Consider the following 22655-nt stretch of genomic DNA (forward strand, 5'->3'; position numbering starts at 1 on the left):
TCTGATCTTCTTTGCATCTCACCTCTTATTAATATAGCTAAGGGTTTGTCAATATTGTGTACAACTGTAAAGCATATTCACTCAAGGTACTAAGTGGGATCTTGGTTATTTGGTATCTTTCAGCGATATCTTCTCATGACACCCAGGGTTTGTTCCCAAAGAAGCCGTGCATAGGAGATTCATGTGTAATGTGCTCAGAAATTCTGAGAGCTCTCAGCTTGGAAATGTGTACTTAATGAAAGACTGGGAAAGTAAGGGGGGCTGTGAAGGGCCAAAAGGATGTTGTTTTAGATGTAACCAAATCGGGACAATTATTCATGATGAAAACATGATTGCCAAAAGAAATTGAGGATATGCATCAACTTGGGGAAAATTCCATTTGAAGTCAATAAGTTCTGCAGAAACATATGTTTTTGTAAGCAAGAACCCACATGATTTAAAAAAAAAAACATATTCTCTGGTGTGAAATTTTGAAAACATGGAAAGTCATCTAGTCTATGCTACAAATAATCACTCAAACCAGTACAAATATAGGTTTGAATTCAACAGTCAGTCATACATGTCTGAGAGCCAGAGATTTGAAAATGAAGGAAGAAAATCTCACTATGATCAGTTTGAGAGATCCTTTAGTGAAGCCTCATTATTTTTCCACCAAGAAACATTTTCTCCCTATTCCAATATCTGTAATGTCAACAATAATGAGACAGTCTTTGTCCAGCTGCCGTCATTCAATGGGTATCATAGTACAGATAATGCGGAACAACCTTCCATGTGTAATCCCACGAGTGAGGCCTTAAGCCAGAGCTCCAGCTTCAATAATTACAACAGTATTTATGATGGAGCCAGAATCTACCCATGCCTTGAACCTGGGAATCACTTTGACCAAGACTCAGGTCTCATGAATCATCAGAGAACTCTATGTTCAGAGAACCATAGTGATGAATGTAGAAATGTCTTTTATCAAAGCTCAAATCTTATTACAGATGGGAATATACATATTGAAGAGAATAATTACAAATTTAGTGAATGTGGTCAAGTTTCTAACCAGTCATCAGAACTTACTCAACATCTGAGTATTCATGCTAAGGAGAAACACTGCAAGTGGAATAAATGTGGGAAAGTCTTTCCTCAATTATCAAATCTAAATAGACACAGGAAAATCCACACCGGAGGGAAATCTAACCAATGTGCAGAATGTGGCAAAACCTTCAGCAAGCCCTCAAGCCTTACTCAACATCTCACTGTTCATACTGCAGAGAAGACTTACAAATGTCCAGAATGTGGCAAAGCCTTTAATCAGAGCTCAAACCTTAATCGACATAGGCGAATCCATACTGGGGAGAAACCATATAAATGTCAGAATTGTGGGAAAGCCTTTAACCGACGTGCAAGACTTAATCAACATCAGCGAATCCATACTGGGGAGAAACCATACAAGTGTAAAGAATGTGGCAAAGCTTTTATCAGTTGCTCAAATCTTAATCAGCATCAGAGAATTCATACTGGGGAGAAGCCTCACACATGCAGAGAATGTGGGAAAGCCTTTAATAGTTGCTCATATCTCACTGTGCATCAGCGAATTCATACTGGGGAGAAGCCTTATAAATGTACAGAATGTAACAAAGCCTTTAATCATCACTCAAACCTTACCTGTCATCAGAGAATTCATGCTGGGAAGAAACTATACAAATGTACAGAATGTGGCAAAGCCTTTAACCAAAACTCAACACTTACTCAACACCAGCGAATTCATACAGGAGAGAAGCCTTATAAATGTACAGAATGTGGCAAAGCCTTTAATCAAAACTCAACACTTACTCAACATCAGCGAATTCATACTGGAGAGAAGCCTTATAAATGTACAGAATGTGGCAAAGCTTTTAATCAAAACTCAACACTTACTCAACATCAGCGAATTCATACTGGAGAGAAGCCTTATAAATGTACAGAATGTGGCAAAGCCTTTAATCAGAGTTCAAAGCTTAGTCGACATAGGCGAATTCATACTGGGGAGAAACCATACAAATGTAAAGAATGAGGCAAAGCTTTTAATTGCCACTCAAATCTTACTTGCCATAAAATAATTCATACTGCCAAGTAGTCTTACAAATATAAATAATAGGACAAAGCCTTGAAGTGAGCCGTCACCTCACTCAGCATCAGAGAGCGTGTGCTGGAGAGAGACCCTACAAACGTAGTAAGTGATGAAAGAGGTTTGTCCTAAGCACACACATCAGAAAATGCCAGAGAGTTCATACTGGGAAGAATGCTTAATGCTGTAAAAAATGTACAAAATGAATTTAAAAACTCAGGTCTAAATAAATATCAGAGAATTCATCAAAGATAGCATTCAGTCAAAAACCCTTTTCTGGTATTACTTTAAATCAGGATATTATAGAAAATAATCCAAAGTTAAAACACTTAGAAAAATTATTTGTTACTTGGACCATAGGATCAAGGCGAAAGATGTTGGACAACATAATTATTATTATTGTATCCTTATTCGTATTGACAGTATGTGAAAGTGAACTTTGATATAACTCAACTTTCAAATTACTATGTGCTATACCTTTAGTGTGTATGTGAATATGCTTTTTTAAAACTAATATTCTTGATCTTTGCTGCCTCAAAGTTAAACAAAACCCTTCTATATAGGTGGAAATAATTTTTATCTACTTTTTAATGTACTATTAAGGATCCTCTAATGTGAAATGTACAGTGGAAGTCTAAATGGAGGTGATGATTGTCATTGTTTAAAACATCCCTCTATGTCACCGCTAGGTAAGTGTTCAGAGAATAATTATTTGTATTAAAGTAAGACAGAGAGTCGAAATTTTAAATAGTTGCGCCAATGGTTTTTTATGGATATAAAGATGGCAGCTCACTGAAATCCTGATGTATTTTTATAACAGCAATAACTAGAAGTCATGAATTTTAGTTGACATGATAACAATCAGGAAATCTTCACAGATACCCAAGAAAAATATATGTAACCTTTTCCTGAAAGGTCATGTAATTAATGTACATCCTTGTTTACTAAATAACTGCTCTCTCTGTTTTGTAAACCATAAATATCACATTTCTCTGACCACTGTATCACAAGAACAAGAATGTTTCCAAATGCTTATAATCTGTATTTTGATCAAAGATTATAGAGTAAACTTTGGAAAGTTTTATTTAGATTATGTGTGAACTTACTATATGTTAATCAATAAAAGTGAATGGCTTTTCATATATTAAACTTGATGTATATTTGAAGAAGTGTTCTCATCAGTAACAAGCTTCCAGGTGGTTCAGTGGTAAAGAACCTGCCTGCCAATGCAGGAGACACAGGAGATGTAGGTTTGATCCCTGGGTCGGGAAGACACCCTGGAGAAGGAAATGGCAACCCACTCCAGTATTTTTGCCATGGGAAATCCCATTGACAGAGGAGGCTGGTGGGCTCCAGTCATGGGGTTGCAAAGAGTCAGACATAACTGAGTATGCACATACCTATTCCACCACCAATGTTAACATTAACACAAGCATTATCATCCCCCTGGGGTTTTTTAAGTCGTCATTAACTGATGGTGACTAGAGAGTATCTGTAACACAGTAGGATGACATCTCATGGGGCTTCCCAGGTAGTGCTAGTGGTAAAGAATTTGTCTGCCAGTGCAAGAGACATAAGAGACGCTGGTTCGATCCCTGGGTCCAGAAGATCCCCTGGAGGGGGGCAGGGCAACCCATTCCAATATTCTTCCCTGGGGAAGACAGGGACAGAGAAGTCTGGCAGGCTACAGTCCATGTGGTCACAAAGGGTCAGACACGTCTGAAGTGACTTAAGATGCACAGAGAATGACATCTCATAGTAATTCCCTTTTTCTACTGGCCATAACCCTCAAATAACTTGAGATCATATTTTCCATAAATGGTACAGTGTGTCATTTCCTCATTTTTAACTACTGGGACATTATGATGGTTACAATATGGATCGCCTAGGAGTATTGCTGAGAGTTATCTACAGTGCTCCATGATATTGCTGCCTTGGCATCATGTGTATGGACCAGAAGCCCACGGGTGCCTTGCTTTGACACCAGTTATTCTCATAAGCACACGTGCTAGATAACAGCCTGCAAGTTCATAAGCAAATGTAAATTCCTCATAGGTCTTCCCCAGCAGCCCTGGTCACCAGCAGTCTTCCTAAATCCCAGGCCCTTCTGTTTTTACTTACTCATTTATTTCTGGCTGTGCTGGGTCTTGGTTGCTGTGCGGGCTTTTCTCCAGTTGTGGTGCATGGGCTTTTCACTGCGGGGGCTTCTTTCGTTGTGCCACGGGGGCTTCTCTCGTTGTGCCACGCGGGCTCCAGGGCACACACTTCCGTAGCTGCGGCTCCTGGGCTCCAGAGCGCAGGCTCAGTACTTGTGGGTATGGGCTTAGTTGCTCCGCGGCCTGTGGGATCTTCCTGGGCCGGGCATGGAACCCGTGTCCCCTGCATTGGCAGGAGGATTCTTAGCCACAAGGAAAGTCATTACTTTTTGGTGAGAATGCTTCAAGTTCTCCAGGCAGCCTTGATGCTGACAGACACCTAAGAAAAGGCTCTGGGACGTGAGGGAGAAACATTCTAAAGCTCTGATCTTGACCATCATCAGAATAAAAGGGGAAAAAATTAGCAGTTGAAAACCATGTCAATAGGCAACATCAGAAGTAGAGAATGAAAGGTTTGTAAACTGTTAATCCAGGGCATTTCAGGAGGAAAAGCAGATATAGCCTCTGATCCAGGACAGACATTTACCGGAGAAGCTGCCATTTCCTCCTCTTTTCCTCCTGCCCTGGGTTGTTTTTTCCTCAAGGTCATGGAGAAGGATCACCTCAGCATCATGAGATAACACCTTCCAAGGCGTCAGCACAGCGTCTTCGCCTGCTCGCAACACGCCCACAGGCAGAAGGAGCTTGAAAAGCTGAGAGGGCCCACCTCTGCTGTCCTTCGTCTCAGGAGAGACTCAGGACGATCAGCTGCTCCCTGAGACGCACGTCAAGTTTTCCTTTGCTGTCCACACGTGTTCTCTCCCCGGATTCTGCCAACACGGGAGAGGTGAGCGGCACTGACGTCCCCTCCTGACCCCGCCGCCCGCCCCGGCCTGAAGCTGGCTCTGAGCTCTCACAGACGCGCCCGAAGCCCCGTGTTCAGCCCGGGCCTCGCCTGGAGCAGGAAGACAAGCAGCGCTGATGCTCCTCCAGGACCAGGGGCCGGAGTTTGCGAAGAGGATCCTCCTGGGACCCCAGATGAGAACCGCTTGCCTAAAGATTTTCTCTAGCTTTAAAGTGGATACAAACCCTCCCCAGTCTAAGAAGCTATGAATTAGCCAGTTTGAGGGGAACCCGTGAAATGACGCGTTGAACAAGCCCCCTGTGGGTGCTGTCGCTGCTCCTGTAACACCTGTCTTCCGTGGCACTGAGCTGGAGCCATCCCACACAGCACACCTGGGAGCCCTGAGCCGGTGAGGGCGGGGCTGGAACCTCTGAAAACACCGGCTCCCTCCGCCTGATGCCCCGGGGAGGGGCTCCTCCTGGGGGCGGCCCTCCGTGGCCTCGAGCTGAGCTTGGGGAAGGGGAGGTGGGAGGCGAGTGGTGCACAAAGTCACATGATGCCCTTGCGGGGGTGTGTGTGTGGGGGCGGTGTGGTGAGGCTCTGCTCTCCCAGATCTTCCCAAAGTTACCCTGAGTTCTTGGGTCCTGTCTCCCCCTCCCCTCCCTGGGGCCACGTACTTTCCTTCTCAGTAGCTCAGCCGTGTCCCAGTCTTTGGCAACCCTGTGGACTATAGCCTTCCAGGCTCCTCTGCCCTTGGGATTTCCCAGGCACGAATACTGGAGTGGGTTGCCATTCCTTTCTCCAGGGCATTTTCCTGACCAAGGGATGGAACCCGCGTCTCCTGGGTCTCCTACATCAGCAGGTGGGTTCTTTACCACTGAGCCACCTGGGGAGACCCCCTGGGCCCACATTCATTCACAAAATGATTAGCGTTGTGACCATCTACCCGCAGGTGAGGGGGCCTCCATCTTCAGAGACCAGGGGCACGAAGGTATTTACATCACAGCTTTCTTTGAAAATGAACCAAAGGCAGTCATGGAGGCTTAAAATGTTTGTTGGGAAGGGACCAAAGCCTTTGGAAATGATGCCATAAATGTGTATTTGATGATACACAAAGGAAGTAGTGATTAATATTAAGTAAAAAGGTACACTGTAACTGAATTAGCAGATGAGAATTTTTTTTTGGTGTTGCTGCCCTATTGTATGTGTGTTTCTACATTTTAGGAATTGTTTGAGGGATTTCCCTGGTGGGCCAATGGTTCAGAATGTGCCTTGCAATGCAGAGGACGCAGGTTTGATCCCTGGTCAGGGAACTAGGCTCCCACATGCCACAGGGCAACTAAGCCCATGCTCCCACAACTAGAACCTGATTCAGTCAAATAAATAGATATTTTTTAAAAAAAGAAAAGGATTATGTGGCTATAGTTTGTTCTCTCTCTACTCTTTACCTGATATTTTATCACATCTATAAAGTGCATTAATTGAGGTAAAAATAAAACAAGGGAAACATACCCATTTTCTAAATATTATTTGACAGCATTAAATCTTTTTAACTATGAAGTGTGAATAGAACCAATAACAATGTATTTTTTTAAGTTTAAAGATTTTTTTAGAGAAGGTTTAGTTTCACAACAAATTTCAGAGAAAGGTGCAGAAATTTTCATATGCTTCTTATTCCCACATATGTGTAACCTCCTTCTTTATCATCATCTTCCGCCATAGGGGTACTTCTGTTACCACTGATGAATCTATAGTGACATCAGTATTTACGTCCATACTTTACCTTGTAGCTCACTTTCAGGGTTGTACAGTTTGTGACATTGGAGAAACATATAATGACATGTGTCCATTATTAAAGGTTTCCATTTATTTTTGTTTAGTTTTTTTTTTAAAGGAAACTTCAAACTGTTCTCCACATTGGCTGTACCAGTTTACATTCTTTCTAACAGTGATGTTCCCACCAAGGAGGCTTCTCTTTTCTCCAGACCCTCTTTAGCACTTATTATTTGTAGATTTTTTTGATGATGGGCATTCTGTTGTAAGGTGATATTTCATTGCAGTTTTGATTTGAATTTCTCTAATGATTTGTGATGCTGAGCATCTTTTCATGTGCCTCTTGGCCATCTGTATGTCTTCTTTGAAGAAATGTCTGTTTAGGTCTTCTGCCCATTTTTTGATTGGATTGTTGTTTTTTGGATACTCAGTTACATGAACTATTTGTAAATTTTGGAGACTAATTCCTTGTCAGTCACATCCTTCACAAATATTTTCTCCCATTCTGTGGGCTTTTTGTTTTATTTGTGGTTTCCTTTGCTGTGCAAAAGCTTTTGAGTTAAATTAGGTCTGGTTTGTTTGCTTTTGCTTTTATTTCCATTACTATAGTAGATGGATCAAAAAAGATGTTGTTGAGATTTATGTCAAATAGTGTTCTGCCTATGTTTTTCTCTAGGAGTTTTATAGTATTCAGACTTAATAATATGAAAACCAAAGACCCTTCTCAATGTACTTTTCAATACTTCCAAGTTCAATGGTACATGGAGTTCAAGGGACTGAAATATTTCTTGAGACATCTGGTACCCATGTTATTGACTATTCTTTAAGAATTCAAATTCTTTGAATTAAAAAATTGACCAGTAAAAAAAATAAAAGGTTCCCACAAATAGTTTTATCTGTCCAGAAAATCCTCTAGACACAGAATATTCATAGCCCCACCTCTGCCAATCCTTGGATAACACTGAAATTTTAAAAATTAATTCTTACTAGAGTACACTTGCTTTACAAAGTTGGGTTCGTTTCTACTGCACAGCAAAATGAACCAGTCACACATATACATATACCCGCTCCCTTTGGGGCTTCCTTCTGACCCAGGTCACCACAGAGCATTGAGTAGACTTCCTTGTGCTGTAGAGCACATTCTCATCAGTTATCTCTTTTATACACAGCATCAATAGTGGATGCGTGTCAATCCCAATCTCCCGATTCATCTCCCTCACGCCCTTTCCCCCCTTGGTGTCCATACATTTCTTCTCTAGGTCTTTGTCTCTGCTTCTGGTTTGCAAATAGGATCATCTATACCTTTTTTCTAGATTCCATATGTATGTGTTGATATATGATATGTTTCTTTTTTTTTTACTTAAAGCTCAACATTCAAAAAACTAAGATCATGACACACACTCCTATCACTTCACAGCAAATAGATGGGGGAAAAGAGGAAACAGTGATGTAAGACAAGCGTAGAGACAAAGAGAGCGAGCTGGGCAGTCAGGCAGAGAAAGATTTATTATAGGAAGAGAGAAAGTGGCTGGCCTTAGAGAGAAGCCAGTGCTCTCTCTTTACAGCCAACCCTTCTTATATCTTATTGATGGGAAATTGCACCCCAAAGGGAGGGGCCCTTAGTGTATCTTTAGCCCACAGCTGGGGTCTTGTTATCAGGGAGTTGAAGGGGTCTCATAGTTGGGGGGTCACATAGTCTTGAGAAACTGGCACCAGCAGGGGGAAACAGGATATCACCTTAAGGAAAAAACAGGATGCCACCAGGGCAATTTGGTCACTGTGACTTCATCCCCTGTTTGTCAGGTCACCACAATGGGCCATTTTTAAACTATACACTCTGAGCCCCTTGTGAACCCTAACAAGAGACAGACTTTACTTTCCTGGGCTCCAAAACCACTGTGGATGGCAACTGCAGCCACAAAATTAAAAGACACTTCCTCTTTCGAAGAAAAGCTATGGCCAACCTAGACAGCATATTAAAAAGCAGAGACATTACTTTGCCAACAAAGGTCCATCTAGTCAAAGCTATGGCTTTTCCAGTAGTCAGGTATGGATGTGAGAGTTGGACCATAAAGAAGGCTGAGCACTAAAGAACTGAAGATTTCAAATTGTGGTGCTAGAGAGGACTCTTAACAGTCCCATGAAGGAAATCAACCCTGAATATTCTTTGGAAGGACTGATGCTGAAGCTCCAATACTTTGGCCACTTGATATGCATATTGACTGAATGCAAAAGGAGAAGGGGGTGGCAGAGGATGACATGGTTAGATATCATCACCAATTCAATAGACATGAATTTGAGCAAACTCATGGGGATAGTAAAGGACAGCGGAGCCTGGTGTGCTGCAGTCCATGGGATCACAAAGTGTCGGACACAACTTAGTGGCCGAACAACATAAGATTAGGTGATTATTTCATCTTTATCCAAGAAAAGGAGAGCCTGGGTACTCTGCAACCATGACTCATGAGAATGTAGGGGCTTACAGTTGGGAAGCATGCAGTAATGGGTGCAGCAGAGTCACCAGCCACCAGCTGGGATTGTTAAAAAGAGCCAAACAAATGTGAAAGATGGAGGAGACACTGTACAAAGACACAAAGGTGCTCACCAGGACAAGGATGCTCTGGGTGGCTCTAGGTTCGAGGGAGAATCTTGAAGAGATGCCGATCCTATGAATGTATTGCACACTTTGCTTGTGGCTGTCCAAGATGAAAACCATGGAGACACTGGACCAGATCATGAACACCAGACATGAAACAGCAGGAAGTAAAAACCATCCTACATTCAGTAAGACTTTGATTCTATTATGAATCAAACCATAACACAATCCTAAATCTTTCTTCTTTGTGATGTTTCTGTTACTCCATTGATCTTTCACATACCTAGTAAATCGAATATTTATCAGCATGCGCCCAACCCAGCAGAGGAAAATAGTGGATCCAATGTACTTGGGAGCTTTCATTTTAAGCTGTCCCCACCTGGAGTTCCTGGGACAGATGGTGATGGCCTGGCAGACCCTCAAGAGGCAGATGCTACCAATGGACACTCCCCTGGCCACTCTTTGGATATAGTAAACAATTTTGCATTCAGTATCATTGAGAAAATATTTCCACTCAAACACTTCCATTGTCCTTGGGGTTCCTGTAGAGAACATGACCAAGGAGTTGGCCAGAAGCAGATACTCAATGATCAGATCTGTGGATCTTAGCCTGCATCCGGTGAAGTGAAGGAAGAGATAATGGTAAAGAAGAGAGAAATTTCCCAGGATTCCAAATATATTCTGGGATAGGAAGATCAATTCTATTACAAAATCTCTGGTGGCCATCCTTCCAGTTCTCTATGAAGGATATTTGCCTTCTGAGCTAGAGTTTCCTGCACAAAAAAATGAGGCATGGGCCACATGTGTTACACCAAGTGAAATTTAATCTTGTCCACTTATTATTCATTTCCACAGAGATATATTACCTTCTTGTTTTTATTTTACTAAGAGGTTTCCATGATGGGGAAACAGTGGAAACAGTGTCAGACTTTATTTTTTTGGGCTCCAAAATCACTGCAGATGGTGACGGCAGCCATGAAATTAAAAGACGCTTACTCCTTGGAAGGAAAGTTATGACCAACCTAGATAGCATATTCAATAGCAGAGACATCACTTTACCAACAAAGGTTCATCTAGTCCAGGCTATGGTTTTTCCTGTGGTCATGTATGGATGTGAGAGTTGGACTGTGAAGAAGGCTGAGGGCCGAAGAATTGATGCTTTTGAACTGTGGTGTTGGAGAAGACTCTTGACTGCAAGGAGATCCAACCAGTCCATTCTGAAGGAGATCAGCCCTGGGATTTCTTTGGAAGGAATGATGCTAAAGCTGAAACTCCAGTCCTTTGGCCACCTCATGTGAAGAGTTGACTCATTGGAAAAGACTCTGATGCTGGGAGGGATTGGGGGCAAGAGGAGAAGGGGACGACAGAGGATGAGATGGCTGGATGGCATCACTGACTCGATGGACGTGAGTCTGGGTGAACTCCGGGAGTTGGTGATGGACAGGGAAGCCTGGCGTGCTGCGATTCATAGGGTCGCAAAGAGTCGGACATGACTGAGCAACTGATCTGATCTGATCTGATATATATCATATGATATCACTTATATGTGGAATCTAAACAAAATTGTACAAATGAACCTATATATGAAATAAAAATTGAATCACAGATGCAGAAAACAAACACAGTTACTGAGGGGAAGTGGGGAAGGGATAAATTGGAAAATTGGGATAGATATACATACGCTGAAGTAGTGAAAGTGTTACTTGTCAGTCATGTCTGACTCTTTGTGACCCCATGGACTGTAGCCCGCCAGGCTACAGTGGCACTCTCCAGGCAAGAATACTGGAGTGAGTAGACATTTCCTTCTCCAGGGGATCTTCCCGACCCATTCTTTACCGTCTGAGCAACCAGGAAAGCCCCGGATACACACTACTATATGTAAAATAGACAAGTGATACGGACCTCCTGCACAGCACAGGAGACTCTACTCAGTACTCTGTAATGATCTATGCTGCAAAAGAATCTAAAAGAGACTAAACATATGTATATGTATACTGATTCACTTTGCTGTACTGCAGAAACTACTGCAACATTATAAATCAACCATGCTCTGTGGAGTCTTGCCCCAAGGCCACAGTCATGGAGCCCAGAAACAAGGTCATCTCCGGAACTGTCTGAGCCCCCTTGTTGTTGTTCAGTCACTCAGGTGTGTCTGGCTCTTTGCAACTCCATGGACTGCAGCACGCCAGGTTTCCCTGTCCTTCAGTATCTCCCAGACTTTGCTCAACTCATATCCAGTGAGTTGGTGATACCATCCAACCATCTCATTCACTGTCGCCCCCTTCTGCTCCTGCCCTCAATCTTTTCCAGCATCAGGGTCTTTTCCAGTGAATTGGCTATTCACATCAGGTGGCCAAAGTATTGGAGCTTCAGCTTCAGCATCAGTCTTTCCAATGAATATTCAGGGTTGACTTCCTTTAGGCTTGACTGATTTGATTTCTTTGCTGTAAAGGGACTCTCAAGAGTCTTGTCTATCACCACAGGTCGAAGGCATCAATTCTTTGGCAATCGGCCTTCTTTACGGTCTAACCCTCACATCCATATGTGAGTATTGGAAAAACCCCTTTGTAACCACTGCCAAAAGCTCTGGCCCCACCTCTTGCCATCATCACCAGCAGACTTCCTAACCCCAAATTAGGCAAAAATGCCCATCCTGGTAGTCACCCTATAGTGAAATAAAAGCAGAAAAAATCTGGAAAAAAGAGCTCTTATAAATGAGTGAATCACTGCTATGAAGGTCTAGATAGCACTGACAAAGGTTTGTATAGTCAAAGCTATGGTTTTTCCAGTAATCATGTATGGATGTGAGAGTTGGACCATAAAAAAGGCTGAGTGTCAAAGAATCGATGCCTTCAAACTGTGGTGCTGGAGAAGACTCATAAGAGTCCCTTGGGCAGCAAGGAGATCAAATCAGTCAATCCTAAAGGAAATCAACCCTGAATATTCATTGGAAGGACTGATGCTGAAGCTGAAGCTCCAATACTTTGGCCACCTGAGGTGATGAGCTAACTAACTGGAAAAGAACCTGATGTTGGGAAAGATTGAGGGCAGGAGGAGAAGGAGGTGACAGAGGATGAGATGGTTGGATGGCATCACTGACTCAATGAACATGAGTCTGAGCACACTCAGGGAGATGGTAAAGGACAGGGAAGCCTGGCATGACTTAGCAACTAAACCAGCATGGGCAAGAAAGGACTGAAACCTGACTTGGCTCGTAACAAATCTAGCACATTTAATCACTGTGATGTCTGACAAATCCAGGTAGCTCTGTTCTCCCAAGTTTAAATAGATATTGAGCTCTTTTGGTAATGTGTCATTATATTTCGGGCTTCCCTGGTGGCTCAGTGGTAAAGAAACTGCCTGCCAATGCAGGAGATATGGGTTCAATCCCTAGGTCAGGAAGATCCCCTGGAGAAAGAAACGGCAACCCACCCCTGTACTCTTGCCTGGGAAATCCCAATGACAGAGGAAGCTGGTGGGCTATAGTCCATGGGGTCACAAAGAGTCAGACACAACTTACAACTAAACAACAGCAACAATTGATAGTAGAATATTTTTAGATGAGTGAAAGTATCATGGTATGTTTGAGCCTGACTGGGCCTATCTGAAACTCATTACTATAAATGTACATTTTTCTTATGTGCTGATTCCTTTTCTTCAATAGGGAAAACAGTCTCATCAATTTAACAGACATAAGACATTTTCAGGAGGTAACAATTACTGTCTCCATTAAGCACTTCATATACTCAGAGATAAAGCAAACAGTTTCATACCAGGAACTGACATTTGGGTTCACCGTTTCTGCACAGGACTAAGTGACCTGTAGATTCATCTTACTCATTAGTAGATGCAGAAGGTCATAGTCACGCACACCTGCAATAACCCCGAAAATTTAATCTCTGATTTCAGTAAACGAGGCTGAACTTCAGACTGAGTTCAAAACTACAGTTCTTACGGACTCCCCTGGTGGCACAGTGGATAAGAATCCACCTCCCAGTGCAGGGGACACAGGTTCAATCCTTGGTCCGTCCAGGAAGATTCCACATGTCCTCGAGCAACTAAGCCTGTGCTCCGGCACTTTAGAGCCTGCTCTCTAGAGCGGCACACTGCAACTCCTGAGCCCACATGCTTCAATACTGAAGACTGAGCGCCTAGAATCTGTGCTCTGCAGCAGGAGGAGCCACTGCAGTGAGAAGCCTGGGCACCACAAGGAGTGGCCCTGCTCAGCCCGACTAGAGAAAGCCCATGCACCAGTGGAGACTCAGTGCAGCCAAAAATAAACAAAAGAAAAAAACCCTACAGTTCTTAAGAAAATTAAAAGTCAAGCTGCATTGTCACTCACACTCAATGCCAGGAATCAAGGTCATTGTGGATTACACTAAATTACACACTATAAATTCAGAGCGGTCGTGGATTGCTGTTGGATCTCTAGTCCTGGCCTCTCTTTACTGGTCCAGCTCAAGAGTCAGAATCCTTTCTGTGTGGCTTTGGCACTGGACTAGATTTGAACCCTGAAGAATTTCTTTTTAATCTGAAATAACCACTTATCCCAGTTCCTGATACTCCTTGTCTGCAGACTCTTCTTCTCAGATTGAAATAGAAAATGGGTATCTGACTCCTTTCTGTTGCCAGGACACTGTGGGAGGAGGTGTGCTGTTTGAAAATCAGCACCTGTGTTAGATGGAGGCTGTCACACCCCTAGATATGGATTTGTGATTCCACAACCTCCTCTTCCCTCAGAATTGTTATTATCTTTTCACTTTTAGCTGCAATGAGAAGGTAGGTTCATGGAACAAGGGGATACTTGTGTAAAACTTTTAATTAACTTTCTAAAAACTGTTAATTACCCTCCCCCCAAAAAACTACAATCAACTTGTCATTCCCAAAGAGACCACTGCAGTGCTCTGAGAGGCTTTTTCTTTTATACAATCTGGGGAGGCAGATAGATTCTCATATGGAATGAGCAGGAAATGCTGAGTTGACAGCTGAGAGCCTGGCAATGAAACTCTTGTATTGTGCTGACTTCTCTGTTCCTCTGAGAAATTTTTCTACCCAACAGTGAGTTCTTTCCTGACCCCTGAGCTTCAGCATCGCTTAAGTATGATCAGAGAAATAGAACCAAACTGCCTGAGGATTTCTAAGCCCTATAATTAAAAGGAAGACCATGATGATAGCAATTTTTATATTAAAAATTATTGTATATATTTGTCCAACTCAGTGCCAACTAATTTGGAAGTCTAGGTGGTGATAAAGATGTTTTCCACTAAAATATGTTTTACCAATATGGACCCATTCCCAGGTAGTTACAGAAAGCCTAAATAGAAAAATGTCCACAGAAACATGGAAATTTATAAATTTCTCCCCCTAAAAGTATTCCCAATAGTAAGTTTTAACAGGTGCTTTCTTGTTTAGTCTCTCAGTCATGTCCGACTCTTTGCAACCCCATGGACTGCAGCACACCAGCCTTCCTTGTCTTTCACTATCTCTCAGAGTTTGCTCAAACTCATGCCCATTGAATCAGTGATGCCATCCAACCATCTCATCCTCTGTCATCCCCTTCTCCTCCTGACTTCAATCTTTCCCAGCATCAGGGTCTTTTCCAATGAGTCGGCTCTTTGCATCAGTAGCCAAATATTGGAGCTTCAGCTTCAACATCAGTTCTTCCAATGAATATTCAGGGTTGATTTCCTTTAGGACCGATTGATCTCCTTGCAGTCCAAGAGACTCTCAAGAGTCTTCTCTAGCACCACAGTTTGAATGCATCAGTTCCTTGGCGCTCAGCCTTCTTTATCATCTAACTCTCACATCCGTATATGACTACTGGAAAAACCATAGCTTTGACTATACAGACCTTTGTCAGCAAAGTGGTGCCTCCACTTTTTAATACGCTATGTTTCTTTTGATTGTGTGGATCACAACAAACTGTGGAAGATTCTTAAAAAGATGGGAATACCAGGCCATCTTACCTGCCTCCGGCGAAATCTATATGCAGGTCAAGAAGCAACAGTTAGAACTGGACATGGAAAAACAGACTGGTTCCAAATTGGGAAAGGAGGACATCAAGGCTGTACATTGTCACCCTGTTTATCTAACTTATATGCAGAATACATCATGCAAAATTCAGGGCTGGATGAAGCACAAGCTGGATTCATGATTGCCGGGAGAAATAACAACAACCTCAGATACGTAGATGACACCACCCTTATGGCAGAAAGTGAAGAGAAACTGAAGAGACTCTTGATGAAAGTGAAAGAGGAAGGTGAAAAAGCTGGCTTAAAACTCAACATTCAAAAGACTAAGATTGTGGCATCCAGTTCCATCACTTCATGGCAAATAGATGGGGAAGTAATGGAAACAGTGACAGACTTAATTTTCTTGGCCTCCAAAATCACTGCAGACTGTGACTGCAGCCATGAAATTAAAAGACACTTGCTCCTTGGAAGAAAAGCTATGACCAATCTAAACAGCATATTAAAAAGCAGAGACATTACTTTGCCAACAAACATCTGTCTAGTCAAAGCTATGGTTTTTCCAGTAGTCATGTACAGATGTGAGAGTTGGAACATAAAGTTGAGTGCCGAAAAATTGATGCTTTTGAACTGTGGTGTTGGAGAAGACTCTTGAGAGTCCCTTGGACCGCAAGGAGATCCAACCAGTCCATCCTAAAGGAAAGCAGTTCTGAATATTCATTGGAAGGACGGATGCTGAAGCTGAAACTTCAATACTTTGGCTACCTGATATGAGGAACTGACTCATTGGAAAAGAGCCTGATGCTGGGAAAGATTGAAGGTGGGAAGAGAAGGCGACAACAGAGGATGAAATGGTGGATGGCATCACCGACTTGATGGACATGAGTTTGAGCAAGCTCCAGGAGTTGGTGATGGACGGGGAATCCTGTGTGCTGCAGTCCATGGGGTCGCAAAGAGTCAGACACAACTGAGCAACTGAACTGAACTGTCATAGCTTTTCTTCCAAGGAGCAAGTGTCTTTTAATTTCATGGCTGCAGTAACTATCTGCAGTGGTTTTGCAGCCCAAGAAAATAAAGTCTGTCACTGTTTCCATTTTTCCCAGATCTAAGTCTGGGAAAATATAATAACCTCTGTCTAGTGGTGTTAGTGTTCTGTGCTGCCCAGAAACTCTCTTCTCAGGAGGACAGAATTGTATTTTCTGGATTCTCAGAAACCTACTGTATTTGCCACATTCTCATATCTGTCATTTGTTCATCAGAACACATCCCCCCCCTCCTCCCCCGCACTAGCAGCCTAAGACTTTGGAAGGATCAAAAAGAGCTTCCTTGCAGTTTCCTCCATGCATTTCCAGAGAGCTCTCATGTGTGCTCTCAATGGGTGGTGTGTTCCTCACTAAGAAAAACAGCATCACACACAGCATCTGGGGCTTCCTTGGTGGCCCAATGGGTAAAAAAATCCTTGTGCCAATGCAGGAGGCACAGGTTCGATCCCTGATCCAAGAAAATCCCACGTGCCTTGGAGCAACTAAACCCCTGCACCATAACTATTGATTCTGTGCTCTAGGGCCCAGGAGCCACAACTACTGAGCCCAGGAGCTGCAACGACTGAACGCTGTGTGCCCTAGAGCCTGTGCTCCGCAACAAGAGAAGCCACCGCAGTGAGAATCCCACACACTTCAAGGAAGAGTAGCTCCCCTCTTCGCAACTAGAGAGTAGCCCCTGCTCACCGCAACCACAGAAAAGCCTGCGCAGCAATGAAGACCCAGCACAGCCAAAAATAAATAAATAAATAAATATATATATATATATATATATTTTTTTTTTAAAGGATGTTTTTGCACATCTTGGTTAGTTATAACTGCCTGAATGAAATCTCTAGAACTTGATGCTCTTCCCCTTTTATCTCAATTAAGGGATCAGAAAGTTGCATTCAAATCTTCTAAGTGGCATCAATTTCTTCAGTTAAAATTAATTTCTCAATGCATGAGAAAAATTCAAAAGCACTCATAAAATCCTATCAGGTCCTGCACGGATGACACACGTGAGAACACTGAGAACTCTGTAGTCATAACACAGACAAGGAAGGCTCATGAGTGTGACTCATGTAGCAAAAATACCTACAAGGAAAATACAAAAACTGGAGATAACTCAGCAATAAAACACATAGATTTTTCTCCTAAATTTAGAGTCTCAGTTTTTGTCCCACGACAGCAGGTACCCTCTCGCCACACGAAGAATTCTTCATCCTGTGTATTTTCTACCTCTTACTTCAGATTATAGCCTCAATCTATTGAATTCTTTTTCTTTTTCAAAACTGATTTCATTTATTTATCTTTGGCTGTGCTGGGTCTGCATTGCTGTGTGGTCTTTTCTCTAGCTGCAGTGAGGTGGGGCTACTCTCTGGTTGCGGTTGCGGGCTTCTCATTGTGGTGGCATCTCTTGTTGGGGAGCACGGGTTCCAGGTGTGCGGGCTTCAGTAGTTGTGCAAGAGGGTTCAGGAGTTGTGGCTTGTGGGCTCTGGCCACAGGTTCTATAGCTGTGGTGCACGGGCTTAGTGACTCTGCAGCATGCACTGGTTCCAAATAGGAAAAGGAGTACGTCAAGGCTGTATATTGTCACCCTGCTTATTTAACTTCTATGCAGAGTACATCATGAGAAACACTGGGCTGGATGAAGCACAAGCTGGAATCAAGATTGCCGGGAGAAATATCAATAACCTCAGATATACAGATGACACCACCCTTATGGCAGAAAATGAAGAACTAAAGAGCCTCCTGATGAAAGTGAAAGAGGAGAGTGAAAAAGTTGACTTAAAGCTAAACATTCAGAAAACTAAGATCATGGCATCCAGTCCCGTCACTTCATGGCAAATAGATGGGGAAACAGTGGAAACAGTGGCTGACTTTATTTTTCTGGGGCTCCAAAATCACTGCAGATGGTGATTGCAGCCATGAAATTAAAAGACGCTTACTCTTTGGAAGGAAAGTTATGACCAACCTAGATAGCATATTAAAAAGCAGAGACATTACTTTGTCAACAAAGGTCTGTCTAGTCAGGGCTATGGTTTTTCCAGTGGTCATGTATGGATGTGAGAGTTGGACTATAAAGAAAGCTGAGCACAGAAGAATTGATGCTTTTGAACTGTGGTGTTGGAGAAGACTCTTGAGAGGCCCTTGGACTGCAAGGAGATCCAACCAGTCCATCCTAAAGGAGATCAGTCTTGGGTGTTCATTGGAAGGAAATTCCAATACTTTGGCCACCTGATGTGAAGAGCTGACTCATTTGAAAAGACTGATGCTGGGAGGGATTGGGAGCAGGAGGAGAAGGGGACGGCAGAGGATGAGATGGTTGGATGGCATCACCGACTCAATGGACATGAGTTTGAGTGAACTCCGGGAGTTGGTGATGGACAGGGAGGCCTGGCGTGCTGCGGTTCATGGGGTTGCAAAGAGTCGGATACGACTGAGGGAGTGAACTGAACTGATGAGGGATCTTCCCAGATCAGGGATCGAACCTGTGTCTTCTGCCTTGTTTTTGTTGTTCAGTTGCTCAGTCATGTCTGACTCTTTGCCTTAGTAGGCAGATTCTTTACCACTGAGCCACCAGGGAAGCCCCTGAAGTATTTTGCTTTTAATTACAGATACTCTATCACGCACCCATCAGCTTCAGTGTATTTGTTCACTTCTTATAATTGCCTAAGCAACACGATCACTTATGAAATTTCCAGATTTTCTCCTGATCAATTGTCACAATAAACTGTTTAACCCTGATGAAGTCAATTATAAGAAATGAAAGAAACAATCAGAAAAAAAAGATTCTCTTAGTGTTCCTCTCAAATTAAGAAGGAAGTAATGGAACATATTAAACAAGATCAAATTAATATGCTCATAGGGAAATTAATCTCATCTTGAAACTAATTTCTGACCTCCTTGAAATTTAATAAAAGCTGTTCTTAAAATCCTTGAGCAGATAAGTAAAGTTCATAAATTTTGAACTAAAAAAAAACCCCACAAAATAGGTTTTTCATAATTAACAGACCAGTAAGCAAAACGGGATCTGCATGGAAAGAATCTCAAAATAAAGATTCATGAAATATGGGAGAAATGAATTCAATGAAAAGTAAACAAATTAGATTTACTTTCTGAATCTAAGGTTTTTAGTTAGTAACTCATCAAAAGTTTTGGAATGACCAGTTTTGATTTAACATTTCTAAACTCTGCAAAAGACATGTGTATAAACACATATACCCACACTGCTCTTCTTCTCAGGTTTCATACTCTTAAAATATACCTTCATATATTTACATTTTGCATTCAGTGTAGGTCAAAGCCATGAAATACTGTGTTCCATAAGTTGAGACAAAGAACATGTGCAAAGAAATAGATAGCATAAAATTGTATAAATATGATTCCAGATTTTGATAAATATGGCTTTAATTATATTTTTGTGACTTTCTTAAATCTACATTTGTTAAAAGGAACCTCCAGCAGGAATGGAGAGTCTCAGGTCAACAAAAAAGCACAATGGAAATTGATGCAGATGAGTTTATTACTCAAGGTCTTGAGTGAATTAACAGCAAGCCTTGAGGGCCCCCTGAGGGAGGTCAAGGCTAGAACCAGGCTGAGAAAGCTCCAGTACTTGGGGTTCAGGCCTTTCTAAGGGACCCTGGGTGAAGTGCTGTGGGCTCCTCAGGCTGAGCGTGGATGGGTCCATTCAAACCAAGAGGAGCAGGATTCTGGTGAGCGCTGTGAGAGTGTCATTGAAGGAGGGCCTGTAAAGTAGACCCTGGGGTTCAGCAAGACTGCTGGTCTCAAGGAAGGGGGTCATCTAGTGAAGGTGCTCACAGGACTGGCTGGTGTGAGTTCAACGAACCGCAGGCTGCCTGCTCCCCAGACAGACGCTGAGGCAGCAACAGCACAGAGCAGTCAGGGATGCTCTCAACAGTACTCTGTATGGTCCTTCTTATTAGAACCATCACAGCGTCCCTGCAGTTACAGAGAGGGGGTGGGGGAAGGTACATTGTAGAAATTATGGAAAATATGTGACATTATTTGAGGATTAAGAGCAGCAAATAGTTGATGCTTGATTTCTTCCCTGCAACCTTAAACAAGGTGGGAGAGGTTAAAGTTGGTGGTGGGTTAACACTTCATTCCACATCAACTGTAACACTAAAGACCACTCAGTTTTATTAATTAACGTATATTAATAGCACATACAGTTGACATAAAACCTTTTACAGTTCACTGTGGGATCCTTGATCAAAATAACCAATTACAAACACAGAGAAAGATATTCATGCCTTTGATATAATGATCTGAGAAAAGTATTTCTATGGTGTACAGAATGGAGGCTAATTGTTTCATAAACAGGAACCTATGTTAATCACATGACTTTTCCAGGAAGGGTGTCCAGTTCTTTTCTAGGGTATCAGAGAAGATGTCATTATTTCAGCCATGTCAACTAATATTCTGTTGATATTATAAAGATATTACAAAGATATATCAAGATTTCAGTGAACTATTGATATTATCAAGATACATCAAGATTTCGGTGATATTATAAAGATATACCAAGATTTCAGTGAACTGTCATTGTTTCATCCTTAAAAAACAAGTGACATAACTAGGGAAAACTTAGAACAAACCTGCCTTACTTTAATACACAGAATCATTCCCTGATCACCGACATCATGGTGACCTCCAGGGATGTTTGACTTCAATGACAGAACGCCTCCATTTAGATGTTCACTGTACATTTTACATTACTGTGTCCTTAATCTTCTAACGAAGAACAAATATAAATCATGCCCACCCAATACACAAGGGCTTCTCTTATCTTTGGGGCATCAACCATCAAAAACATAAGTTCATATACAGTAATTCTCCTTTAGAGTGAATTCAGAGAAGAGCAACTGATGAAATGCTTTCTAGTACACATTCTCTGATACTTATTTAGATTTGATGATTGATTAAATACTTTCCTACATCTGTTTTTACATCACTCACATATCTTTCTTGTATAAACACAGGCTTTCCCTCTCTGACTGGCTTCACTCAGTATGATAAATCTCTCGGCCCATCCATGCTCCTAAAAATGACTTTTTTTTCATTCGTTTCGATGGCTGAGTGTACTGCCGTGTTTTGATGGACAGTTTCCTCATTATTTCTCTATTGATGGACGCTTTGGTTTATGCTCTGTCTTGGATATTGTCAATAATGCTGCCCTGAAAATAGGGGTGCAACCATGGTTTTCAGTTTTGACTTTCTACCGATCTAAGACCAGGAGTGGGCTTGCCGGACCATGCGGTAAGTGCATGGTTAGTGTTCAAGGAATCTCCATACTGTTTTCTTCTGTGGCTGCACCCACCCATTTCCATCCCCGCCCACAGTGTAGGAGGATTCCCTGTTTTCCTTGCCCTCTGTAGCATTTCATCCTTGTAGATCTTTTGGAGGATGGCTCTTCTGAGGGGTGTCAGTGCTACCTGGTTGCAGTTTGATTGGCATTTCTGTAAGAGTGGTCCTGAGCACCTTTTTATGTGCTTTATGGACATCTGGGTGCCTTCTTTGGAGAAATGTCCATTTAGATTTTTGCCAGTTTTTCTACTGGGTTGATTGTTTTTTTGATCATGAGCTGTGGGGGGCTTCCCTTGTGGCTCAGCTGGTAAAGAATCTGCCTGCAATGCAGGAGACCTGGGTTCGATCCCTGGGTTGGGAAGATCCCCTGGAGAAGGGAAAGGCTACCCACTCCAGTATTCTGGCCTGGAGAATTCCACGGGCTGTACAGTCCATGGGTCACAGAGAGTCGGACACAACTGAGCAGCTTTCACTTTCACTGTGTGAGCACTTTGTATCTTTGTTGATGAATTCCTTGTTTTTCACTTCAGTTGCAAACATTTATTTTCCCATTCTGAGGGTTGTCTTTTTCTTTCCTTCAGGGTTGCCCTTCCTGTGCAAAATCTTTTCAGGTTAATGAAGTGCCTTTTAAAAGTTTTATTTAGAATAATTCTGAGCATATATATATATATATATATATATATATATATATATATATAAAATCTTGCTGTGGTTTATGTAAAGTGTGTGCTGCCTGTATTTTCCTCTAGAGGTTTAGAGTAATTGTCCTTCCAGCTAACTCTAATTGATTTGGAGTTTGTCTGTAAGCGGTTAGCCAGAGATGTAAATTTTTTCACTTTCCCCTTGTTTAAGGAACCTCCACCCCGTCCTGTATCCTGGCTGTTAACAACTTA

The 22655-nt window shown here is 42.2% G+C and overlaps 2 protein-coding genes across 2 annotated transcripts in view; both read left to right on the top strand.

The window, feature by feature from the left end:
- Positions 1 to 559: 559 nt before the first annotated feature.
- Positions 560 to 2038, top strand: LOC139182013 (zinc finger protein 678-like). The gene has a single exon (XM_070785500.1). It carries the CDS (start codon positions 560 to 562, stop codon positions 2036 to 2038), a length of 1479 nt encoding a protein of 492 aa, XP_070641601.1.
- A 730-nt stretch (positions 2039 to 2768) lies between these two features.
- Positions 2769 to 22655, top strand: part of LOC139182014 (zinc finger protein 85-like) — a 55175-nt gene continuing 35288 nt past the window's right edge. The window contains 2 exon segments of the mRNA XM_070785501.1: positions 2769 to 2781; positions 4976 to 5074. Of these exon segments, the coding sequence (XP_070641602.1) occupies positions 2769 to 2781; positions 4976 to 5074 (112 nt within the window).

This window comes from Bos indicus, unplaced genomic scaffold (genome assembly GCF_029378745.1).
Source record: "Bos indicus isolate NIAB-ARS_2022 breed Sahiwal x Tharparkar unplaced genomic scaffold, NIAB-ARS_B.indTharparkar_mat_pri_1.0 scaffold_62, whole genome shotgun sequence".
In the NCBI taxonomy this organism is placed as follows: Eukaryota; Metazoa; Chordata; class Mammalia; order Artiodactyla; family Bovidae; genus Bos; species Bos indicus.